Here is a 24,727-nt window from a genome sequence, read left to right as displayed (position 1 = left end):
CAGAAGACAGAAGCGGCGTGTTTTGGGTGTTGATGCGATGCAGAGGTTTCACTGTCGGGCTCCTTTGACCTCTGACCCCTCTCTCTGAAAGGTTTCATATTCCATAAAAGGTCACGAAGAGTGACATCACAGAGAAACACCGTCTGACAAACAGAGAAGCAACACGACTCACTGAAATATCTGTGAACAGTGTTTTCATTTGTCGGCAGTTCAGAAACATTAACGCTCGCTTCAATTACAGTTTCATAAATCACAGGATAGCATCTGGAAAATTTCATTTTCTATGAACAGAAAGTTACACCTCCGACATAAAGCAAGGTGCTGGGAAATGGAAATTGACTATCCACCATTTTAGAGTAAAATGACAGAAGAGTGATCCGTGAACATAATATAATATATGAGTGCCATCTGGTGGGTGTTTCTAACACTACACGCTCCTCTGCTGTTAAATAATAAAAACATATTGGTGACAGCAGCTATTAATCATCTTTTCTGGCTATCAAGTACAAAATATACATCCTGAATGTGGATATGTGGTTACTGAGATGCATAAACTGGAAATAATTAACATTTTTGTTCCCTTTGAGGCATTAACTTCATAAACATTTTTTTAAATGCAGAAATGTCACATAAAACATTTAAATCCAGCAGTTCAGGTTGGTGTAAAAGCAAACAAAAGAACATATATTCTGTGTGAAGGCATTATGTTCCACCCCTCCTCGTCAACCTATTAAAATGCTCTCTGCAGCGCCCCCCAGCTGCTGCAGGTGAGAATGCAGCACCCTGGGCCTTTTCCCTGAGATGGGCAGCAGCTCGCCGTTGGCTTTCATATGGTCTATTTTGCGGGACAGGTCGACGTCGCTGTCGATGACCAAGGTGCACCTCTGCGCGTAGCTCACCAGAGTCTCTTCTCCTTGGCGAAACAAGCCCACCAGGGGGACCATGTCTTTGCCGGCCAGATGGAGCTCGGCGATGGAAGCCGTGTTGGCGATGGTGTTGCGGTCGATTCCCAGGTGGCGGAAGGCTTCGCTCATGCTTTTCTTCTTGATGAAGGCCGACAGGACTTGTTTGTAACGGTGGATGACGTACTGGACACCCGTGGCTGGAAGGAACATGAGAAGGCATGTTATTACAAGGTTATTACAGAAGGGATGAAGAATATGTAGTCATTGCAAACACAGAGCCTTGATCAGCATGTGGAAAAGTGAGAAGAACTTTATCTTAAAGGATAACTTTGGTATTTTTCTCACCTGGACCTGGATAGTTTTTGTGACTTTGGTGACAACAATTTTTGAAAATGGTCCGGTTGGAGGGAGAGTAATGTAATCCCTCAGGGCAACTCCTCACCGTCGATGTACATCCAGTAAATGTGTTTTTGTTTCGCAGATGTCTGACAACATCATGGAGAGGAACTCCCTATCCTCTAGCGAGAAATAAAACATTTTTCTTTACCTTTCGCTCACCTTGCAGCCCGTTTAGCAGCGTTCACACTCAATACCGGACCAATTTCAAAAAATGTTCTCCCCATTTGTCACTTTGACACAAATATATAGGAGAATCGGGCTGAGGTTGAAAAATACAGAAGCTACCCTTCAACACTGTGTTACCTACAAAACTTTAGCTGATTCTAATTTCAGACAATTTCTAAACTGAAGGACATGCTTTAACAAGTATAACATATTTATTTGTATTTCTTACACATTTTAAAGAGGGAGATAATCTACGTATATCTAACACCACACAACATTGACAGCTGTAGGTAGGCCGGTCACAACAAACACTTTTGTTGGATGATATGAAGTATTTTTAATAACACTTATACACTAGCAGACTCCTAAACCCTGCTGTTAATTCCGTTATCATGTTGGTGACATTCGTATGTTAACACAACATAGTCATTTCCATAAATCCCACCATAAGTTATAATGTAATTATTGTGATAGGTCTAACTGTAGGATTGAATAGCACGTATAAATTATCGAGGAAAAGTTGAATGTGCACACATTTACAGAAGCTCAGTGAGCACTCTAACACATTACAATATGCACTAGCTTTCTAATGACTAGAACATCTACTCACCTCTCTTCCTGCTGTAGTCCTTCCCTTTCTTTGATCTCTTCTTGTCCTTGTGGTGTTTCTTCCGTCTGTGTTCACTCGAGGCCACTGAAACCTCCGATGACCCCGACGCTTCGGAGCCGTTGTCGCTGCTGTCGGAGGAACAAGAAGAAGCTCTTTCCCTCTTCCGGGATCTGTTCTCCGAGTGCTGCACTTTGCTGGGTTTCGGAGCTGCGCGTGATCAACAAGAATCAACATAAATAAGAGCATCCGGTTAGACATTATGAGTCAAACACGCCTGCACGTCGGACACGGACCTTCAGTGAGAGGACTGGGCGACGCAAAGGTGGGCATGGCTCGGTTACACGTGAGGTTTTCAATCTGGCTCCTCAGGAACTTGCGGTCCTGCATCAGGTCCTCCACCTGCCTCTCCAGAGCGGCGATGCGCTCCTGTTTGCTCTCCAGCATGCACTGCAGCTTGGTGATGGTCAGCAGCACCCGCGGGGGCAGGCTGTCTACATGTGAGGCAGCTGGAGGAAACACAACATTACAACACACAGCTTATAGTCCCATTATGTCAAAATCACTCCTTCACTTAAATTATGTTTGTAGTGGGGCTGTTGGGTAATAAAAAGGAACCGTACATGGTATTAAAACATGAAATAATCATTGTTTTGACTGTGAGACATGAGTATAATCATAACAAATATATAAGATTTTACATTATGTGCTAAAAGGGGAAGTAATGTAAATGCTTTATGGCATAAAACAGAACATGTCGCTTTTCTTGTAACTCAAATAAAGCTGAAACGTTTTGGTGGAAGAGACTGGTGGTCCACGTTTGAATCCAGACTGTGAACACTGGGGAAAACAGGGAACAGTTATCTTAAACGGGCTTAAAGGGATAGTCCAGATGTTCTGAAGTGGGGTTGTATGAAGTACATATCTATAGTCAGTGTATTACTTACAGTAGATGACTGTCAGCAGTTTGGAGAAGCAGACAGGAGTACCAGCATGGAAGCAAAGCAATGTACTGCTGTGGACGGGGGCAGCAGCAAAACGTATTTTAGACGCCTAAAATAAAGACCTGCCTAAAAAAAATAGTATGTTGGTTTAAGTGTAAGCTACATTTAGAATATTTCTGTTGATTTTCCTTGCTGTGAGACAGCTGCAGACATGCAGTCTGTTTCCAGCAAGGAGCTAAAGCCGTTATCTATGCTCTCGTCAAAGCCACCAGACTACATTGACCAATGAACTTTTAAAAGGGAAGTGGCTCAGCACACAACTAGACCTGAGTCAACAACCGTTGTGTCAATCATCACAAATCGTGCAGGATGTGTCCACAAGAGTACCTGAAACATACCATGAACGGTGTAATCAAATCGACTACTAATGGGCGCTAAAATGCTTAAAATGAGTGTGGCACAACACACATCAGACTATAAATCAGAAACTGTCCAATCATCACAAAACATGCAGGACATGTTTCAGGACAATGTTGTACTGTGTGTGTAAAACTATTCTGAAATCACTCAATAGAGGGCGCCATTAGTTCCAGCCTGGTCTGGCGTAAATTTGTCCAAACATCACCAAACTTGCTGCATATTTATTTTTATTTAAGCTGATGAAACATGTACCCAAAATGCAAAGAAATATGACTGGCGCGAGTGTGCAACTACTGAAGGGATGCGTACACTGTCGTGATGAAACTAGTGTGTGATTCATTGGTCTCACTCCTTCTTTAGACTGAATTAAACCAGCTCTGAAGTGGCTCTGCACCCGCGGTTGACCAGCAACCCTTGTTTTTAAATTGTCTGTTGTTGTATTTTTTCCAGTGGAGTCTGGTGCCTTTGGCGAGAGCATAGATGCACATAGCAATTTCAGTTCCCCTTCGGAAATGACTGTCCCAACGCACGATATAGCTGTGAAGATATTCTAATTACACTGTCACTGAATTTAACAGATTTTTAAGTGTCTACGACACGTTTTGCTGCTTCCCCCGTCCACAAAAGGACATCGCTTTGCTTCCCTGTGAAACTGGGGGCAGGTACTACATTGACTCTGGATAAGTACCTCATACAGCCCCACTACACCCGAACTGTCCCTTTAAAGACTGAGACGACACAACCCTATAAATGTATGTGCGCTCTCACCCGACATGGCGCTGCTGGGCGTGTTGTCCTGAACGGCGTCGGCTGAGGCTCCTGATTGAAAGTTCTCCCACTTGATGATGCGCAGGTCGTCTTGTTCCTGCTTCAGCCAGACCGGAGACGTGAGTCTGTCTTTGCACCTCACGGAGCTGGAGTCGATCTCCACGCAGGGGGAATAACCCGAGGGCTCCTGCTGCCACACGGACGCCATCGCTCCAAACCTGAGAGGACCAGAGGGGAGGGAAAAATACTTATATTATAAGATACTAAACTTGTATAAAGTAGTCTAATAAAAGCTGCTCGATCAAGACCAAAACCTAAACAACTTAATTGTTCTGACAAAGAATAAACAAGTTTGAATTACTGGTCTTTTACTGGCCAGCATATTTTGAATACTACATATAGTAGGAAAGAATACTGTGAAAATAATACCTATAACAATATACTTTTACACTGTACATGAAAACGGGGAAAAAACAACAAATCAATTATGTAAAAACGAACTAAAAAGATTTGGAAAGCAAGCAGAACTTAGTTAATGCCAAACATTTCATAGAAAGACATTTATAGATACACATCTTATAATTAAGAGACAAAGATCTCTTTTATGAAATACGGATCTTGTAATTATAAGATGCGACATCAAACTAAAACATGACTCATCGAGCTTTAATGCATGAGTCATGCCTATGTAGGGATATATTTAACTCTTGAATGACTGCGTTAGGATTGAATGCCTCCTGTTACGTGAACTGCTGTGACTCCGTATTAGAATAATAGAGGCAGTATGATTATTCATCGTGCTGTGGAGCATCAAGAGATGAATATATAGTTGATACGTTAAGACAAGATGTTGTTCCGCTGCTGGAGAGGTTTGTATTTTCAGATCCACTGGTCCAAGATATCATGCATTATTATTCATGTATTCATGCTCTGTTTGGACAGCTGTTACAAAACATGGCGGTGCCGTAGTATTCTGAATCAGGAGAGTAACTTAGTGTGTGTGAGTTCTTGGTTAACAGAAATCATAATTCACCATTTCTGCTAAAAGGCCTACCCGTCAAATTTAAGATTATGACAAAGTATAAAGTTATAAAGTATAAAGTAACAGTTACAATACAGCAGAAACTCTTTTACAGGGAACAGAATGTGACGGGTTACACAATACAGTGCAACATCACAAAGCACGCTGCATTTCAGAGAAGGACTAATTTAGAGATACTTTCCTCATAAATATGAGATAGAAAGTCCAAATAATGAGATACAGAAGTCATAACTACTAGATAAGTCCATTATTTTAAAGGTTTGTGACAACAAGTTATGTACCTGTGTTTTCCTGACTCAGTGCGTATGTTGTTGTTTTTGTAAAAGGTATAAAAAGTTTTAAAGCTGCAATGTAGAGACAAACGATGAAAGCTGATATCTTTTATCTTCTGAGAATTCCATTAAAAGATATAGATTGTCATTTATAAACAGCAGTAGTGCACATCAGAATGTGCAAAAATGACATTCATAAAAATATAAAATATCAATGCTTTTGATTATAAAGGCTGTAGTTTAAGCTGTAGGTGTAGGTTACGTTAATCTGCATTAATTCATATATTATTTACTTCTGCATGCAAAGCATTAACTCATGCATGTGAGACTTTATGAGAAATGCATATGAATTAACAGCGACTAATGCACGTATCTGAATACAAAAACATTTTAATAAATGCAGGGACTGAGAGGTTTTATAACATAATTCATATTCAGCATGGCCATGTCCTCCTGCATTTAAATAAACACATCTGTTGAATGTTATAATCGTCATTAACCGTGTTTCCGGTGTGACCCTCCGGTTAAAGTGGTGAACGGTTCATTAATGACGGACAAACGCTCCTTTTATTTCTGCAGCTTTCACCTTTTGAACGGAATAACTTAATAAACGAAAGACTAAACTGAATCATTTATTAATCCTGAGCCACGTGAGTCCATGACTTATGCAGCAGAAGTACATTCATTAGAACAGGATGAATCATGCATTAGTCAGGCATTCATTAACAATGAGCAGGGAACCAACGTTTTTATGAATTTAATTTAGAACCAGTATTCAGAATTTTATTTTAATTTCTTAATGTTCTTTAAACGTTATTTAAAAATGTTTCCTTTTCTCATCTTAAAACAAATTGCCCATGTTTTGTTACTGTGTTATATGATATTGTGTATTGCATTGTTGTGTTTTCTATTGTGTTTGGTGAGTGTTTGTTTGGGACCCTCTTGAAAACGAGAAGATACATCTCAGTGGGTTCATCCTGAGATAATACATGTTCTCTTTGTGTGTCTCCTACATAAAATGCAAATATCTGTTCAAGCAATCCTCACAGGATAATTCACATAAACCAAACAGCTGCTTCTGTATCAGATGTTGCAGCATGTGGATGCGTGCACCCTGTAATTAGAAACACTTTGAAGAGTTAATTATATTTATTTTTGGGTACCAGTTGCCAGTCAGGGGAGATTATACATGTTTATGCATATGTAAAAATGTATAAAGTAATGAAGTGATAAACTGGAGTAAAAACCTGATTGTAACATGTCAACATTACTTTCTGTCGATGGTTGGGTCAAAATCAAAGCAACAGATGCCTAAATATCCTAACGTTTAGTCACTGAGGCTCCAAATACTCTGGATCCTTCATTTCCCATAATGCAACAGCATTTATTATTGTACCCACCCTTATCTTCTGAATCACTTCATGATTTCTTAATAATAAGCAACATTAATTGCTGATACAGAGTTATGCATGTGTACTTTTAACCCTATTATACTTGTTTACCTTCTATGGTTACTGGCTGCAGAGCATAGCAATAAGAGGTGGTGCGTTCAGGTGCTCGATACCTGGATGCAAACAGCAGAACAGACTAAAGTAGAATAGTTAACCTGCTTGTTTACGCATAGAGATGGTGACGGACTCTACTAACATGTGCGAGCAGCAGCACGTAAACACACCATGCTGCAGTGATTAATCCGGCCTCCACACCTGACACAATCAGGTGAACTATGGAAGAATTTAACATTTTTATTGTTAGCACATGAGGTAAAAACTAATAATTAAGTGCGATAATGCAACAGCAAAGCCTGCAGGCCTTTTATCTTTATCTCTACTGATTTACTGCAGGAATATTAAGGTGTTGCATGAATATTAAGGTATTACATCCTTGTATTTAAACATGGCATGCGTTATAAACCTCACAGCATATAAAGATAATGTGCAGGCTAGTGTTTCGCAGGCTAAAGGGACAACCATTTCTCCTTGCAGTGGTTTAATTAGCTTCTACCAAGATGGATGCTAATGACTATAATTACCTGCTAAAACAAGGGGAAAGAAGCAACATACGGGACAACGTACCTACAGGAGAGGCCAGCGGGTAACACCGGTGTCGGAGGTTCTTCCTGCGTCAGTGTCGCGAAGAGCTCAAGTCTCACTTCGTGCACAATGCTCCGTTTTTCTAAAATATAATATAAACAGAGACGAGTGGAGGAATTGCGAGTCTACAGTACAGCGTGCATGTCTGCGGGAGGGGCGGGGCCAGAGAGCACCGAGGCAACATCAAGATGCCTTCAGGGGAACAACTGGAACATCGTAATTCATGACTTAGGTTTGTTTGTTTGTTTTTATACAATACATGATTGCACAGTGAAATTTAGTTGCATCCTTACGCTACACACAAATACAATGTATATATATGTGTAGTATTAGTATAACACGAGTTAAATTATACTGTAAAATATCAGGTTTCCCCTTATTCTTTCCCACTTTTATTTAAAACGTGCATATTTCCGACTGTACATGAAGGCAGCAAAGCAGCGGTGACAGACTAGAAGGGGGCGTGTCCTTCCATGGACCGTTACAGTCTTCAGTAGTTGTTTAAATGTCATTTTTTTCAATTTCAACTCTATGTATACTGATGATAAGTTGTTTTTTTATGTGTATTACTTCCTCAGAGTATCACAGATAGTCAAAGATCAAATAAAACCAGACATAATGATGTTATAGGGAACTTTATTTTCAGTTAGACTAAACATCTTTGGCTATAGAGAGACAAACATTTGTCCAACTGATGCCCATGTTGCAACTATCTCATGTACATCAGTACACAATAGTGGTACTTTAAACAAATCTCAGCTGCCTTATAGAAACACACAACTGACATCACACTGTCTAGATGCTAAATGTTTCTTACAGGTTTCTTCTCATATACCCTCTGGCCTAAACAGTACACTAAATAATATATATTAAACACTCTACTGTGTTAGTCGTAAAGTACAAAACAAAATATATGTATCACGAGGTGAGGTGTATTTTGGATTTGTCAAGTTTTTCTCGTTCTCTCAGACAATTCATAACATCCAATCACATAATATCCTTCTCTTCACCAACTACATCATTTCAAACGTTCACATTTCTTCATTTAAAAGCACAAACTTCAAGCCACATGGACTGATTGCATTAGTTGTAACAGCAGTGAAACATAACAGTCACTGAGTTTGGGGCATGGAGGGTGAAAGATATAGAAAAAAAGAAACAGATTAATACTTATATGATGGTGATAGTGTAACACTCATTACTTTAATACATGCAGCAGCAGAGAGACATACCGAAGCAATAGCTTCACCACAGTGTACAAACATATGTTAATATGTTATTATCCTCGGTGTAATGGCGTCAGTGTGACTACAGATGGCTCCTGGAAATGTAGAAGTCTTGGTGCTTGTTTACGGTGACTAAAACTGTGTAAATGCTGGTAAATGTGTTTAGAACTGGAGCTCAAAATTGACTAAGAAATGGGCAGTAATTGACAGACACAGAAAGAGGATTGATTCCAGTTCAATGCGGAAGTTCGTAATTATCGTCTGTGGAAAAAGTTTAAAAAGAGAGCCACCCACACTCACAGTGAGCCAGACAAGACACGAGCCAGGTTAATCATTCTATTACTTCCACCCTCCTGCTCCCTACATTATGTCACATGGAGAGAGAGAGTAATAATTAGTTTGTTAGACAGGAAACAGCAGCGCCCTCAGTACAAACATACTCTGCTGTCTCTGCCTCTGTTGTCCGAGTCCAAAAACTGCCAAAATCAAAAAATAAATATACATGACTCTGTAAATAACTTAAAATATCATTAAATGTATAATATCAAAAATAAAGATAGGCATTCATTAATTGATAAAATGTGATAAATCAATATTTCTGTTTTAATTTGCTTCTTTATTTATTAACCTTTGTATTAATTCCTCTATATATCTACTCTTCTATTTTCTATTTATTTAAAAATTATTATTTATAAATGTATTTATTCACTATATATATATAAATATATGTGTATATATATATATATATATATGCATCATATAGAGTAAATAAATCAATAAGAAAAAAACTAATATCTTTTATCAATTTATTAATGCCTACATCTATTTTTAATATTGTTGTACATTTAATGACATATTCATGTATTTTTTGAGACATCTATCAATTTATTTCGTTTTTTTGCAGATCCTGTCCTCCATACCGTCCTGCTTCACTCTCAGACCTTCAGTGGCAGATAGCCAGTAGGAGGCGTTTAAAGTCTCCGCCGCACTCGTCCTTCAGGGCCTCCTTCAGAGACACGTCGTATTTCTCCAGGTACAGGTCTTTGATGGTCTCCAAATCGTACTGTTCACAAGAAGAAGAAGTAATCAGTGCGTTTACAGTTTGTTTTCACAGCTAAATATTTGACTTATACTTATAAATGAAAACATATTAAAGACACTGAGAAGGATTTGTCGGTAGAACCTCATTTCTCCCAGTAACCCAGTAGTCAATAAATTAAATATTGATAAAATAACTTGTCTGATGTCATGTCTTTAGTTACCTCAGAGCGACACACAATGATGCGAATCAGGGTGTCCTCATCGGTGCCCGCTCCTTTCATGGCGTCGTTCAGCCGTCTGGCAAAGTAGAGCTGAGGATTCTTAGCAACTCTCACTGAGGGGAGGAAAGCAAGGCGTCCATTTAATACCACTGCTGTTTACTGGTACTATGTAAATATAAGTTAAAGTGTCATAACATATATTCACAGCCCAGTTTAGTTTTTTCTGCCACGTTATGTTTTTTCCTCATTTATTTGGGAAGGTGGTCCTAATAAATTCAGATCACACACTTTGTATTTCATACTAACCAAGAGCTATGTAGCATTTCTTCAGTGTCCCAGAAGTCTCATTCTCGATGGCGTCCAGGATTTCAGTTCCAGAGAGCTAAGGAGAGAAAATGACTGGTTGAATCAAAGCACCGGCAATGCCTTTTAAGTATAACGTTCAATTTCCCCACATCAACACTTCTCTCCTAATCCTATGATTAAAGCCGTTCGGGACATTTTAAAGCCCCATGAGAGTCCGTCTGCACAACACTTCTCAAGGGTAATATAAAGACACCAACCCTGATCGATTCCCACGCTCGTCAGGTCATGTAATATGTCTGCAGCTATCTGTGGACGGCGTGACACCCAAAACCTACCTGCTCGTATATCTTGAAGGTGGCCTGGAGCTGCAGGTAGTTTCTGGACGCCAGGACGTAGTTGAAAGTGGACTCGTCTGTTCCAAAACTACCCTCACCAGCCTGCATCAGAAACAGCAACTATTAATATGGTTCAGCATTAATGAATCTGAGGATATGATGAATTTAATACTGAAACAGTACCTCAAAGAGGCAGGTAGCATCTTGCTCCGCCAGCTCCTCGTCCACCTCGTAACCCTCATCTCTGTTGCCCTGGAGGACAAAGAGTTAGATGACTTTTTGCTGTGTGCTGTGTCTGACTGAGAGGGTGTCTGGACTGTGGCCAGTAAGTGTGTGTGAGTGCATGTGTTCATAGGGAATGATTGGGCAAAGGGAGAGTGAGCTCGATTTCAGTCCCAGAGCAGACGGGAGGATTTCAGTTACGCGAGTGGAGTAGAAACTAAAGGCCACTTACCTCCAATAGAGCCATGAGCAGGTTTCTTACATCCCCGCTTGTGTCTCCCTCGATATCTGCTTCAAGATCACGCTCATGCACTGAAATGTAAACAGAAAAGAGGTCAAATGAAACGACTAGTCACACTGTTTATTGTACGTCTCAGTATTTAAAGGGCAAGTCCACCCCTACAGTACTCTTGTACCAGATACAAGTTGGTCTTGTCCAGTCTGTTTTTCATTTATAATTAAGTTTTGGGTATATCCACTTTCCCTTAACCAGCATTAAGTTAAAAATGATCCTATTTTGACCTGATTTCCTTCTTAAAACACCTCAAGTCTTGTGACTGCAGTGTGTTTTAGTTTAATGACATCACCAGTTAGTATCTCAGCCTTTTCAATAATGGAGTCCTGCCTGTATTTTGAGTCTAGAAAGAATCCTTCACTTTTTTGACCTAGTATTTACACATGAATGAGAATGTTTTTCAACCAAATGTAATTGTTCTCCTGCCCTCACTGTGCATGTGGGTGAAACACACTTCCGATTACAGGTGAAGGCAGCAAATAGCTATTGAAATGTGTACACACAAAACTCCAAAAGCAGTATTGGACAACAAATTCAATGACGGTGTTTAAAAAAATCTGAAAAAGACAAGATTCCATAAAAAAAGAGTTAGCTATACCTAAAAGGTACTGTAAACATGAATTAGTACAGTTACAAGATAACTGTATTCACAAAACTAGAGACTAAAGCTGTTTCCAAAATCACTCCCTTGTTCACTCATTCACTACTACCTTGTATAAAGGACACTCAATAGTTTACTCAATAGTGCCAGGATGAAACTATCTCGAGTGAAAGGTCAACATTACTTCCCCCCAGGAAGTACATTAGATTAAGAATTCTAGTAAACATCCACATACTATCTACAAGAGATTAACAAGAGTCAAATATAGTGGCTAGCTTGGTTAGCACTAAGATGTTGATAAAACATAGCACATTCTCATCCAACATGCTAGCTAACCACAACCAGCTAACAACCTGATAAGCTAATTAGCATGTAGCAAGCACATGCACCTTAGATGTTGGTGAGCTAAATCAGTTATTAGCGCTGGTATCACAGTGAACAGGAAGTTACCAGAAGCTAACAACATGCTAACTAACCAAATAAGGCCTATTGGGCTACCTCGCCCTAACAAGCAGCAAGGCTACCAACATGCTAGCTAACCACAACCAGCTAACAACCTGATGAGCTAATTAGCATGTAGCACGCACAGGCAGCTTCAGCATCTTTGCCCCAGTCACTCACAATCGTAGATCAATTTTTATACAGATGGCCTTAGTAGAAAGTGACCGTGAGAAAGTCGTATATTTGGAATATATTTGAAAGAATTACAGTATTCCTTCCACACGTGGCTAATAGCTAAGAGACTCTTGAGTACTGTAAGAAGATATTGATAAATAAGTACTGTAAGAAGATATTGATAAATATAATCAGCTATCTGGTATTGTGAACAGGAAGTTGCAGCAGGATGGGTCTTGACAAAACAAAGTGTGACTGTACATTACGCAGCTAAAGGGACAAGAATAGTACAGTACAGTGTTAGGCATCCTAGTGAGTCACAATTAGCCATTTCCTCCAGGGTTCATAATACAAGGAAGGGAAATAGTGACATTTAGTAACATATGAGAGGTTTAACTACTGCACAGCATCTGATGGACACAATTAAGTTCATTTTGCGAATGGCTTACCTTGAAAGTAGCATTCCTTGAACATTTGGATGTCCTGTGGGAAACAATTATATACAATGAATGCATACATTGAAAGTATTTCTTACATCAAAAACAAAAGTAACTGAACTCAATGGCACACAGACTGGTGATGTATAAACTCTTAAATCATTTGATGCTTTTAAACTGACGCCGTTGGTGGCGGTGCAGAGGATCTCCACTAGCACGTCTTCATCGGTGCCCGCTCCCTTCATGGCCTTCCTCAGCTCCTTCACAGCGAAGATCAAGGGCGGGTCCAGCATGGCGAGGATGGCGTTCTCAAAGTTCCCTGACAGCTCCTTCTTCAACACATCCACCAACTCCTGTCACATAGAGACCGAATTACATTGGGATGGGTGATTAAAAAGGGCAGAAACAGAATAATAATTAAAATGGTTGTTAAAAATAAACAGTATTCAGTGTATTACTGAGTGACACTCACATCATCATACTTTTCAAAATAGGCGTTTTTAATATCCTGACGCTGAGCTGCGCTGCGATTTGCCAGGATGTCAATGATGGCCTGCTCATCAGTTCCTGTAGAGAAGACAACACAGAAACAGATGATAAAACAATGCAACAATACTCATAAGAGCATTAGTTAGAATTCAAATCAACGTTTACAACTCACCGAACCCTTTGCAGGCTTTGCGGATGGCCTTGATGTCAGCTACGACGTCAAAATCCTCGTAGTGCACGATTGTGGGCTGAGAGAATAACAGAGGATTGTTATGTAGATGAAGCTAATAATCTGGTTGTATGATTGTTTGTTTAATTAAAATAGTCCAGAGGGGTTCATGATAGCTATACAGCAGCAGCTGGCTGATGGGGGAGGGGAGGACAATGACACAATGCTTGGGTTGAGGAATTCTTTAAACAAACTTGGTGGGGGCCCCCGCTTAAAAAAACGGCAAAGTGCGGTCCAGGGGCCAATAGGGGTCTGGGAAAGACTCTATCATCCCGAGTAGAATAGTTTAATGCCCCTTGTCTGTCCCATAACAAGAATAATGTATAGTCAATTAACTTTACATTTTTTTATTATTTCTCATATTTTGTGTTTTTTCATAATATTATTACATATTAGGTTATATATTTTTTATTATTATAATATATTTTATTAAGTCATATTTATTATTATTATTTATTATTATGTAATAATTCTATTTCATGTTGCAATACCTGCATTTTGAGTTGGATGCTATTTGAAGTGTAAAAGCACTTTTAAAGTACTAACTTTATACAATTATGGATTAAAATAAAGCTTATTTTTACTGATTGGTGTAATTAAAGTTACCAATTATTATCACTAATAAAACAAATGAGCACAGAGGCACCCAAAACGACACCCTCCCCCATCTTTGCACTTATGGACCCTTTTATTCATTCATCAACACACACACACACACACACACACACACACACACACACACACACACACTCACACACACACACACACACACACACACACACACGCACACACCTAACGGAGCTGTGATGCATTCCGCAGGGGAGTGGCTCTTTCCTCTGCGTAAACCCAGACACGGTTGTCTGTCACACGGTGGCATGCTCTTACATTTAAAGAAACACCCAAATACTATGAATCTGACACCAATTACCCTCAATGTCAGCTGAAATAAATAAATATATATATTTATATGATGTGCGCAGGGATTGACGGAGAACGGAGGCGTCACGGTGTCCGATCCATGACGTAACGCAAGGCTACAATAAGTATTAAATACATTTATATCGGAAATGAACCCCCGAAATATAACGTCAACTCGGCCCTATCGCTCACACTTGCAGCAGAAGCCCCAAAACAGCTGATTGTTAAAATATTTTCCATATATAAATACATATATCTCCATAAAATCAGTGCGTTTGGAGCGCACCGTTGCAGACAGCGGTACCTACTTGACAGTTGCCCATTTTCAGGATGTTTTTTCCCCGGCAGCAGCTGGTGATCGGTCCGTAAAGAGCCGTGGAGTAGTTTAGGAGACTTATCTCTTCGGCCCGGAGCAGAAATAAAGCAGCGTCTGACGTCACCACGGACCGCTAGTTAACCGTTTACATCCAGGACCAAGTGTGGTATCCCATGATGCACCTGTGCAGACCTACTGTACACCACGGCAGAGGCAGTGGTGAGGGAAAAAAGTAGTACTAGTAATAAAAAAACTAGTGCCTCAGTGTAGAAATACACTGTTAAACTGCTATATTTTATTTTTTTAGTTTTGCTAAATTATTTTATTTTATTTTTTATTTTCATCATATTAATTGGTTTTATTGTTTCATCTATTGTGCTGTTTTATCTTTTAAAAAAGTAGTACTAGTAATAAAAGTACTAGTGCCTCAGTCTAGAAATACTCTGTTAAACTGCTATATTTTATTATTTTATTTTGCTAAATTATTTTATTTTATTTTTTATTTTCATCATATTAATTGGTTTTATTGTTTCATCTATTGTGCTGTTTTATCAGGTTTTAGTTCGTCTCGCTTTGTTGTTGCCTCACTGTTGAGCTTTCTGTTTTATTGCTTTGCTTTTGCTGCTATGTCTGTCAAAGCACTTCGTAAATTGTTTATAAAAGGTGCTCTATAAATAAAGTTGTTATTATAAAAGTCCTGCATTCAAAATCTTACTTAAATTAGAATCAGAAGCAGTTTATTGCCAAGTACGTTACACATACGAGGAATTTGGCTATAGGCGATTGATGCATAACAATAAACACAGTGCAATAGTATAAGACATCATTTAAAAATATGAAAATGTACAAAAACATATGGTAAACAAACGAGTGAGAGTATGTTAACACAAGTAGGTTATTAAATTGTCAAGTGTATATTAATAGAGAAGAGTTGTGCAAGGGTGTGTAAATGTGTCCGAGTCATAAATATATGTGTAAGCAAAGTGTAGAGCAAAGTGTAGACCTTCCTGGATATGGGGTAACTGCTCCTGCTCTTATTTCTCCCGCTGTTCAAACCAAGTTTCCCATGTTTGTAATTCTGTGAATTAAGTCACACACTCCAGATCCTCCACAACACAGACGAGGAAACACATAAACTCTTCTTTCATCAAATTAAACGACATTAATTCACACAGAGGACGTTCTAACTTGTTGAACAGTTTCTCTGCTTTTAGTGTACAGCATTTGCATCTGACAACAATGACCCGAAAGCTACAAACCTCGTGTTCTACAGTGTAATTACCAGCCTACGCTCTAAGCATTGGTATTTCACTGTCCCTACATGATAATTACCCACCCACTGAGGAGGAGAGCTGCTGCCCTCCACACCGAGGCCCCTTTAGCCTATGAGAACTAAATACATGCACACTCTGTGTCTGAGTAAACTGTTCCAATTAGGAGCTCGCACTAACAAAGACGTGCAATTAGACGAGGATGATTCATCTCCCTTCACTGTGTCATTATCTGGAAATTACCTGGAGGATCAATCGGGGAAACTTTTTTGGTCAAAGTAAGTTAGTAGACGTTTCTTTAGCAGTATCTAATGCCAAGATGTGACTCACAGTAAAAACGTATTTCAGTAGGATTCAAATCAGCAGGAAGACAACATTTCTATATCGGTGTAGGACGATGTGATCACAAACTTTCTAGCAAAGCACTCTCTTGGTTGTAGATTAAATATGCAGCTGGTACCTTGGTTTAGGCGGGCTGTTTCCAGCCTTTATGCTAAGCTAAGCTAACCTTGTGCTGGCTCCAGCTACATATTTACTCTGGAAATGTGAAATGCGTATCATTCATCTCATCTAAAAAGGCAAGTCCTTATTTTTTGAATGTGCTTTTTAATCTTTACGTGGTTTGAGCGGATAGCGCTAAAGTCCCAAACGGACGCTAATGAATGAACGACGTTAGCAAGAAGCTATCGTTTAGCTGCCTAGAGCACAATCACAACCGTCTAATCTTTTGCTCATCCTTTGATTTGCGAACAAATGAGCATCAGCTTAACATATACCATTTATGGATGATAACATTTGCCTTTACGGTGGCTCTGATTGGTCAAACTACTCGGACGGAGGCAAACATATTAAATAAAAAGCAGAAAAAACAAACTGTTATGAAAACTTTAGCGACAGATGAAAGTTCAAGAGTTGATGTGTAAACGTAATTAACAATTTCAGAAGAAAGCAAATAGTATATTTCCCCTATTGTCAGATGATTCTTTTAAGACTTGTTTGAACTTGACTGTTTGAGCTGCATTGTGGGAGTTGTAGTATCAATACCAGAGACTAAAAAGTCAGGATATTTCAGCCTCTCCTGCTGCTTCGAGTTTGGCTTTATAAAAGTACAATACTTAACTTAATCACTGCGTGGCCCTTCATGAAACCATGACGTGCCCTAAATTACACAAACACGAGTCCATTCTTGATATGCAAAGTGGGAAACGTTGCTGTTGCAGGCACCTGTTCATGCAGCAACACATGCAGCTGTAAAGAGAAGACTCACTTGTTTAGTGTTCTCCAGTTGTTCATACTCTCTAAGTTTATTGACAGTCTGTGTTTCTTTTGCCACCATCAGAACTTGCTGCTTGTAAAAGCCGAAATACCCTCGACGGTCTGCAAAACTAACATCACTAGAAGACAAAAGTGAGGGAGGACTGTTTGCCTGGCTGCTCTCAGCGGGCTCAGTTTGGGGATGTTATGGTCTTCGTTTCACTGGCGGCGGAAGGGGGTCCCGCTGAAGCTTTTATCACGGATCTGGGAACAAAGACAGCATTGAGAAGCAGCGGCCATGAAAGAGACAGCCTGTAATGTGAAGCGGGCCAAGGACCCCCGACTCAAGTTTAGACCTCAAACACAACTTGTTTGGAGTCTGACCAGCTCCTACTGTGAAGAACCACAGACAGGTTTGAGTTTCAGCCGCTACAAAACGACTGCAACGTGTGGAAAGGAGGTCAGGATGGAGTTTTACTTGTAAACATTTTTGAGGCGGCAAAGCTCTGCAGGAGGCTCAAGGTTGTTGTTTTTTTACTTCTAACTTTCTTGTTGTCAATACTGCAGTAGGTACACTGCACGACACACAATCCTCATTTGTAAGGGGAAGCTTTGGCTGCAGACTCTCTCTCTCTCTCTCCGTTTCTTTTCTGTCAAGGCCGATCAGGAGACCTTCTGAGTACACTGGGCTTTTGTTGCATGGAACAATGCTCGGCTGATAGACGGTGCTTTGTTCACCTGCTCCTGTGGTAGGATCCCGGCGGCGTGGAGGCACCTGGTCCGCTTCATTGTGCCCAGGTGGTAGTTTGGGGCGCCGCTTCCCGGCCTCCCCCAGATGGTGTGCTGCTCGGTGTCGTTGTGCTGCAGATGATAGGAGATTTATGACAACTTTAATAAACATAAGTAATCTACTATCAATCTTACCATGGAAGTACAGGGTCCTAATTCATACTTTATTACATTCTTCTTACTATGTAACTCACCTTTTGCTCATCAACAGCATTTCTACTTCTCTCCCTTTCCATCCGTTGTTTCTTCTCCTCTACCTGCTGGCCAAGGTCTCTGTTATACTGACTTTTGTTTCCCTAAAGAAAGACATAAACTTTCTGTTACAACGTCCTGCATCAAATATATTTTATTAATCTGTATGCAGAGGGCAGAAGATAAAGTAAGACCTTTCTGGTGATGGTACGCTTCCTCTTCAACCCTTGAGCTTCATGCTGTGGAGCAGCCGACACTGAAGCTTCTCCCTGGAAGAAACAGACTCTCAGCACAACCTGAACATGGATCACCACCTCCACCTAGTGGTCATATGTACTAACTACAGTTTAAATACACCTTCTGGAAAGATCCTGTGTTTTTAACATTGTCAACAAATCCAATGAAAAGACAAAACCAACAATGAATTGATCCAACTATGCCTGTATAACCTCATATATTGTATTCCTCTGTGCCAGGTATAGTACCTCCAAAAATGATTAAAAACACATCAATAAGCCACATTGTTGCACTAATCCTCTGCACGATTTACTCCTGTTTGAGGAATATTTTCAAAAAACTACAGTTGGAACAAAATTGGAAACTATTTATCTGTTTTATCCGTCTTCAGTAGGAACCGATGTGTTTGGGGTTGAGCGACTGGCCGGGGAAAGTATTGAGAGACAGGCGAACACGTTGTGGTTTTGGCTTTTTGTGGGATTTGTTAACGACAACCTTTCAACCCTTTAAGCCAAGAAAAAAAAAGAATCACGGCAGCAGTTTGGTGCCTCTGCTGTAAAACATACGGTGATGGATGTGTGAAGTGAAAAGCTCCTCCTGGGGTCAGAGCTCGACAAACTCACACTCCCTTTGAGTGTCAGTAACGGCAGAGGAGCTGAGGAGAAAGAAGAAACGGTTAAATTAAACGAAAACATTAGGTGTTATATATATATATATATCGACATAGTATATACCCTTGTATGTTTGAGAACGTACAACGAAATGGTGACAATTTTGACGATCAATAAATTCATTATTTTCGTCAAATGTGAGAATTTGCGGCCTTTTTTCCTTGTGAATTAAATATTTTTGGGGTGTTTTGACTGTTGGTCGGACAAAACAAGCAATTTGAAGTTGTCATTTTTGGCTCTCCAACACTTTATAGACCTGAAGATTCATCTGATAATCAAAATAAGTGTCATAATAGTATCTTGTGTAAATACAGTGTCATATTTGAACCATGCATTGCCAATATTTCATTTTATTTCATGATTCTTTCTCTTTGTTTGGTATATTGTGAAATTTAAGCCCTTTCTGAACAGACATGAATCGAACCTAAATTCCTTTTTGGTGAAATATGTTTCAAATTCCAGCTCTTAATGGTTCGGCCCGGAGTGAGCGGAGACTCACGTAACACGAATCAATAAATCTATTCGGCAACCCAGACGGTCTCCTCCACAAAGCCTCTCTATGACTCATCCATTGAGCTCCCACTGGAGTGAAGCCCACTCATAATAAGTTGTACTATCAGACTGACTCATGTTGTGAGTGTGTGTGTGTGTGCGTGTGGTAGGGTTGTACTGTCATAAAGGAAAGTCATTTCAACAATAAGGAGCCTCAGCCTCATGAGCTGCTTCTGTACTGTGGATTTAATCCCATCTCTGTATTGCAAATTAAAACAGAAAAGAATAATTCTTTCTCATATATCCTTCAGAATACTGACTGTGTAATCATTATGTTCTCACGGTTTTATCCACACCGGGATTGTATTCTTCATCATTGTGCATATTTCTAGTCCTTAATTGAAGCAATTGCATCCGTTACATGTAATGTCGGCTCAAATTAATTCACACGTTGAGTTTTAAAGTTTATTCTTGAATTATCTCAAGAAGAGTTTCATCATGAGTGGCTCTCGGTCATATAACATGATCTTCTTCAGAAAAAAAAGTATTAGAAAAATTGAAATGAAGAATTGAAATTTGCACGTCTACAATTTCACAACAATCGGGCAAACTCCATCTGCTGATGAAGATCATGCGATACGACCAAAAGCACCAGAAGAGGCTACTAAATTAACCTTGTTCTCTCATTATATGTCATGTGAAGCCACGGCTGTTGAGCAAACCACCCTTTACACGGTACACTATTTTACATTACATTTAATTACAAACAATGGGCTTTAATTTGCTGCCGTAACATCGTCCAGTGTTCTGGTTTCATGTTGTCACCTCAGGTACCCAGAACCACCACTGGTTCAGGTCCGGACCCGTCAAGTTCTTTTTAAACCAAACTGGTAAAAACAACTTCTTCTTCATGTCGTGTCCACATACTTTTGGCCACATTTGCTCGCACACATCCCACCGGTTTTACCGCCTTCCGGGGCCTCTCGCATGCAATAAAGTTTCATTCTAATCTTGTTCGTCCTCGAGGAATCTTTTCATTTGAGTGTTGTGAAACATCGCGAATGCACGCACGCACACGCAGAGAGGGTGATTCATACATTTCCAGCACAAATGATTGCGAGTGAATGAGTAACAGTGTGCGAATGATCTCACATGGGTCCCTGAGAGAGGCCGCCTCGCTCCCATCAGTCAGCTGCCTGCATGCTACCTGGAGGCAGAAACGGGGAAGATAAAGCACAGCTACCTTCTGGAAATTGCTGTAATTGGGTGATTAAGACCGATGACGTCAAATGAAAGCTTGCTTTTTCTTTCTGAATGAATGAACGTTCACTTAGCCTTCATTCACACACGTCGGTGTGGCTGTGACTCACCGGCGCGCCGGCCTTGGGCTTTGTGCTTGGCGTTTGTGTTTGTGCTGCAGCAGTCGCTGGTGAATCAGAAACGCCACTTCTGCTGCTAAAAGTCAAAACAAATTGGATTATTAGATGAGTGGACCTGCCTTTGTGCTCCTGCGTTTGCAAAAACACGGTGCTGCTGGGTAATCACCCTCATGTTCATCATCGCTGTGATGAGCCCTGAAATAATCAATGTAGTCTATTCAAGTGCATCTTTAGCGCTGGATAACTTTTGTCACTGTGCGACACTCACACGCTGGCTTCACGGTCCTCAAGCTTTCGCGACACTTTGGGTTTGGCTGTTTTAACCCCCATCGTCAGCTCAACCCTCTCGTCGATGGACTCCTCATTGGCCACCGTCCTCCTGCCCTGTGGAGATCACATGGATTATATAATTCACAATAAATGTAATTGATTTACAATGGGATTTTTGCAGCTTCAGCAATTAAACACAGTATTAAAAGCTATTAAAAGCCTAATATCTCAGAGTGTATATTTTATTTTGTTTGTTCTTCCCAGTATATCCTATTGTATATGAATGCAGATGCAATAGCTACAAACCATTGCTGATGCAGCTGGGCACTGAGGACAATGTGATGGTGACTTCCCATTACTGTCCATGGTTTTCCTGAGATAGATAGTTACAGGTCAACACAGTACATTTAATTGGTTAATTAATGCAACCTTTGCTAACAGTTCCATGCATTTTAAGCCCATCTTTGGGGTTATTGTTATGTTTTCATGCAGCACATGACTGACAACCCCCGAAAATAAACATTACATTTACAAACAGATTTAGATTTTAGGGCTAAATGAGCCCAAAACACGCACAACAACACAACATGTTGTATTTAACTGGTGGTGTGACATAAATACCGTTGATGTGATGGTTTGAGTTGAAACCGGTAACACAAGTGAGGCAGACTTGAGCAGAATTCAGTTTTAAAAATCAGCAGAATTTATGACGATTTACGTCAACATCTCAGGACGTCATGACGTAATGTTCTCCCGCCGCTAGGGGGCGGGACAGAGCCGCGCGTCACCTCCCCCTGTTTGTAAATCGCTGGACAAATTGTTTTTCAATTCATCTATTTAAAAAAGTTACATTAAATAAATGTATAGTTTTTCTGTTTGTGGGATTATATTTGTAAAAAAATTACATTTATTTTAATGTTATGTTTTTAACTTCCGCTTTATCTAACCTTTTGACATTATGATACAAATTGTTGTCATTTTTCCTCTTCTGCTGCTGATACTTTCATCAATAGTTTCATTTATTTGTGAAGTTTTGTGATATTTTAAACACAGTTGTATGTTTCAGGGGCAGCTGAGCTGAAGCGGAACCTTTATTCCGGATTCGTGTTTCCTCCGGAGGATTTTAAAGGTCGTGCAGTATTCCGAGAGGACGGTACATGGATGTTTAAAGAGAACGGTCGTTATAATTCTCATACTTCATAGCTGACAGGTGGACCGTGATGCAGTGCGGTTGGCCTCTGTTGGGTCCGCTGCAGTGGATGCGTTACGTCAACAAACAGGTGAAAGTGAAGGCGGGAAAAGATGAGGAGCGCCGCGGCTGGCTGCTCACAGTGGACCCGGTCTCCGCCAGTCTGGTCCTGGTGAACTTCGGGGAGGAGGAGGGCAGGGCGTCGGTGCAGGTGGTGATGGGTCACGCCGTGGAGGAGGTGGAGGTCCTGCAGGAAGCGGACGAGGAGACCATGGAGCGTCTCCAGACCTCCTTCCTCCCACCGGAGACCCGCACCCTGGACCCGGCGGAGCTGAGGAGGAGGAGAGGGGGCGTCCGGAGGTGGCTGGAGAAGAACCGGTTCCCGGTGGAGGAGGAGGGGGACGAGCTGAAGGTGGCGGGGGTCCTGACCATCACGGCCCCGTACGGACCCGAAGACTGCTGCAGCTCCAACCAGATCATCCTGGACCGCATCCAGAAACTGATCCAGAATCTGATCCAGCTCCAACCAGACCACCCAGAAACCGATCCAGCCTGATCCAGATGATCCAGAGTCTGATCCAGAATCGGATCCAGACTGCCCCAGAACACCTGTACACGATTCAGAACTTAAAATGTTGTTTGAAACCTTTCAGGAAGTGAATCCACCAATCAGATTCCTGCTCTGTGTCTCTGGACCAATCAGAGTGCGACAACAGCTGTGACTGACAGCTGTTCTGGAACAGTTTGAGTTCAGATTAAGTTTTGTTGTTTGTCATCAGTTTGACTCATTTTGTCCAATAAAAAAAGTTATATCAATAATTAGTTATTTTCCTGCCGAGTGTGGTAACTCAAGAATATTATGGACAATGATTTACATTTGGAAATGTTCAAATTATAAATGAATTTGTTTTATTTGAATTTAAATTAAGTTTAAAGTTTCATTTTTTTTTTTTTTACATTTGTACATTTTTGTAAAGTTATCCTGCCTTTATTAAAGTTGGTAGAGAAAGAAAAGTTGGTGGTTAAATGAGTGTTTATGTTGATAACATTATTGAAAAATAAAAAAGTCAAAATGTGATGAATGAAAGTCACTTGATCACTTATTTTTCATTTAGCAGTTAATTAAACATGCTGTAATGATGTATTATAAACCAGCATAATTCAGTTTATTATTATAATCCTGTTATTATTCTGTTAAAGGTCATTGCAACTAATAATAATAATAGTGTAATACCGTGATATTCGTACCGTGAAAGGGGTGAAAGTGAAATTCAAACCCAGCCATGTGTGGGGGAGAGGCTTTACTTTTTAGTCCAACAAAGGAACACCAGTGTTTGCACACCGGGAACGTTTACGTTACCGTAATTAACAAATAATTGTAATCACAGATAAAGACTGTAAAACTGGCATTTTGTGACTCTTATAAGCAGTTTAGATATAACTTGGCTCATAAATATCTAACGAGTTTGTAAAGGAGGAGCCCAGCGACTAATGACTTCTCCACTTTCAGTCCCACTAATAACAACATCGATTGCCAATATTCACAGAGTTCATCTCCAGAAATACTGCACATGGGTTCTGAGGCCAAAGCCATTAACCGAAGATGGTCATTCAATATCAGAGAGGAGCCACAGCTGACCTCATCCTGTCCACCCGGCTGATAGATTACACTATTAGCCTTTTGAGTTTATCATCGTTTTGTGCAATCAATCACCTTTGTAGGAAACAATGGCTCGTGTTATTTCAGAATTACAAAAGGTCTATTTCTGTAAAAAAACAAAAATGGGTCGCAGTTGTTCAATTATTAGTATTTGTATTGGGCTGCAACTGTATTCATAATTCACAATTTACTGTGTGTCCAACACCTATAATACCATAATATTTAGTCTGCCAGAAAAAGATGTAGTGCGTCCCAAAGTCATAGTACATGCAGTATGCCACAAAATACCAGGATGTCCAACTGTATCCGGTTACATCTTGAAGCATGCTTTTCTGGCTGTTCTGACCCACAATCCTTTGCGAGAGAGGGTCAAAGTTCTGAGGAAGTAGTTTGTCCCAATTGAATGCATACTGGATGCAACAGTACTTTGTAAGAGCAGCTCCAGTAAGTAGCAAAG

General features: G+C 40.2%; 4 protein-coding genes across 4 annotated transcripts; 1 reads left to right on the top strand and 3 right to left on the bottom strand.

The window, feature by feature from the left end:
* Nucleotides 1-654: 654 nt before the first annotated feature.
* Nucleotides 655-7,628, bottom strand: LOC306712491 (coiled-coil domain-containing protein 106-like). Its single transcript, XM_079181795.1, has 5 exons — nt 7,598-7,628; nt 4,209-4,426; nt 2,373-2,585; nt 2,080-2,286; nt 655-1,102 (listed from the first exon to the last, which is right to left on the bottom strand). The coding sequence occupies exons 2-5, from the start codon at nt 4,414-4,416 to the stop codon at nt 723-725; spliced, it is 1,008 nt and encodes a 335-aa protein (XP_079037921.1). The 5' UTR covers nt 4,417-4,426; nt 7,598-7,628; the 3' UTR covers nt 655-722.
* A 616-nt stretch (nt 7,629-8,244) lies between these two features.
* Nucleotides 8,245-15,136, bottom strand: anxa13 (annexin A13). Its single transcript, XM_079181515.1, has 11 exons — nt 14,859-15,136; nt 13,576-13,651; nt 13,387-13,481; nt 13,097-13,267; nt 12,927-12,960; nt 11,199-11,278; nt 10,928-10,996; nt 10,745-10,846; nt 10,410-10,485; nt 10,104-10,216; nt 8,245-9,904 (listed from the first exon to the last, which is right to left on the bottom strand). Exons 1-11 carry the CDS (start codon nt 14,871-14,873, stop codon nt 9,785-9,787), a joined length of 951 nt encoding a protein of 316 aa, XP_079037641.1. The 5' UTR covers nt 14,874-15,136; the 3' UTR covers nt 8,245-9,784.
* A 2,410-nt stretch (nt 15,137-17,546) lies between these two features.
* On the bottom strand, nt 17,547-22,757 carry LOC306712034 (uncharacterized protein). The gene is made up of 10 exons (XM_079181133.1): nt 22,618-22,757; nt 21,728-21,794; nt 21,420-21,535; nt 21,143-21,227; nt 20,925-20,979; nt 19,176-19,264; nt 18,567-18,641; nt 18,375-18,476; nt 18,130-18,252; nt 17,547-17,655 (listed from the first exon to the last, which is right to left on the bottom strand). The coding sequence occupies exons 1-10, from the start codon at nt 22,620-22,622 to the stop codon at nt 17,611-17,613; spliced, it is 762 nt and encodes a 253-aa protein (XP_079037259.1). The 5' UTR covers nt 22,623-22,757; the 3' UTR covers nt 17,547-17,610.
* On the top strand, nt 22,562-23,625 carry gemin6 (gem (nuclear organelle) associated protein 6). Its single transcript, XM_079181956.1, has one exon. The coding sequence runs from the start codon at nt 22,642-22,644 to the stop codon at nt 23,164-23,166; it is 525 nt and encodes a 174-aa protein (XP_079038082.1). The 5' UTR covers nt 22,562-22,641; the 3' UTR covers nt 23,167-23,625.
* Nucleotides 23,626-24,727: the final 1,102 nt, after the last annotated feature.

This window comes from Pholis gunnellus, assembly GCF_910591455.1.
Source record: "Pholis gunnellus genome assembly, chromosome: 20".
Taxonomy (NCBI): domain Eukaryota; kingdom Metazoa; phylum Chordata; class Actinopteri; order Perciformes; family Pholidae; genus Pholis; species Pholis gunnellus.
The sequence above is the reverse complement of the archived record's forward strand: the minus strand, read 5'-3'. Positions and strand labels throughout refer to the sequence as shown.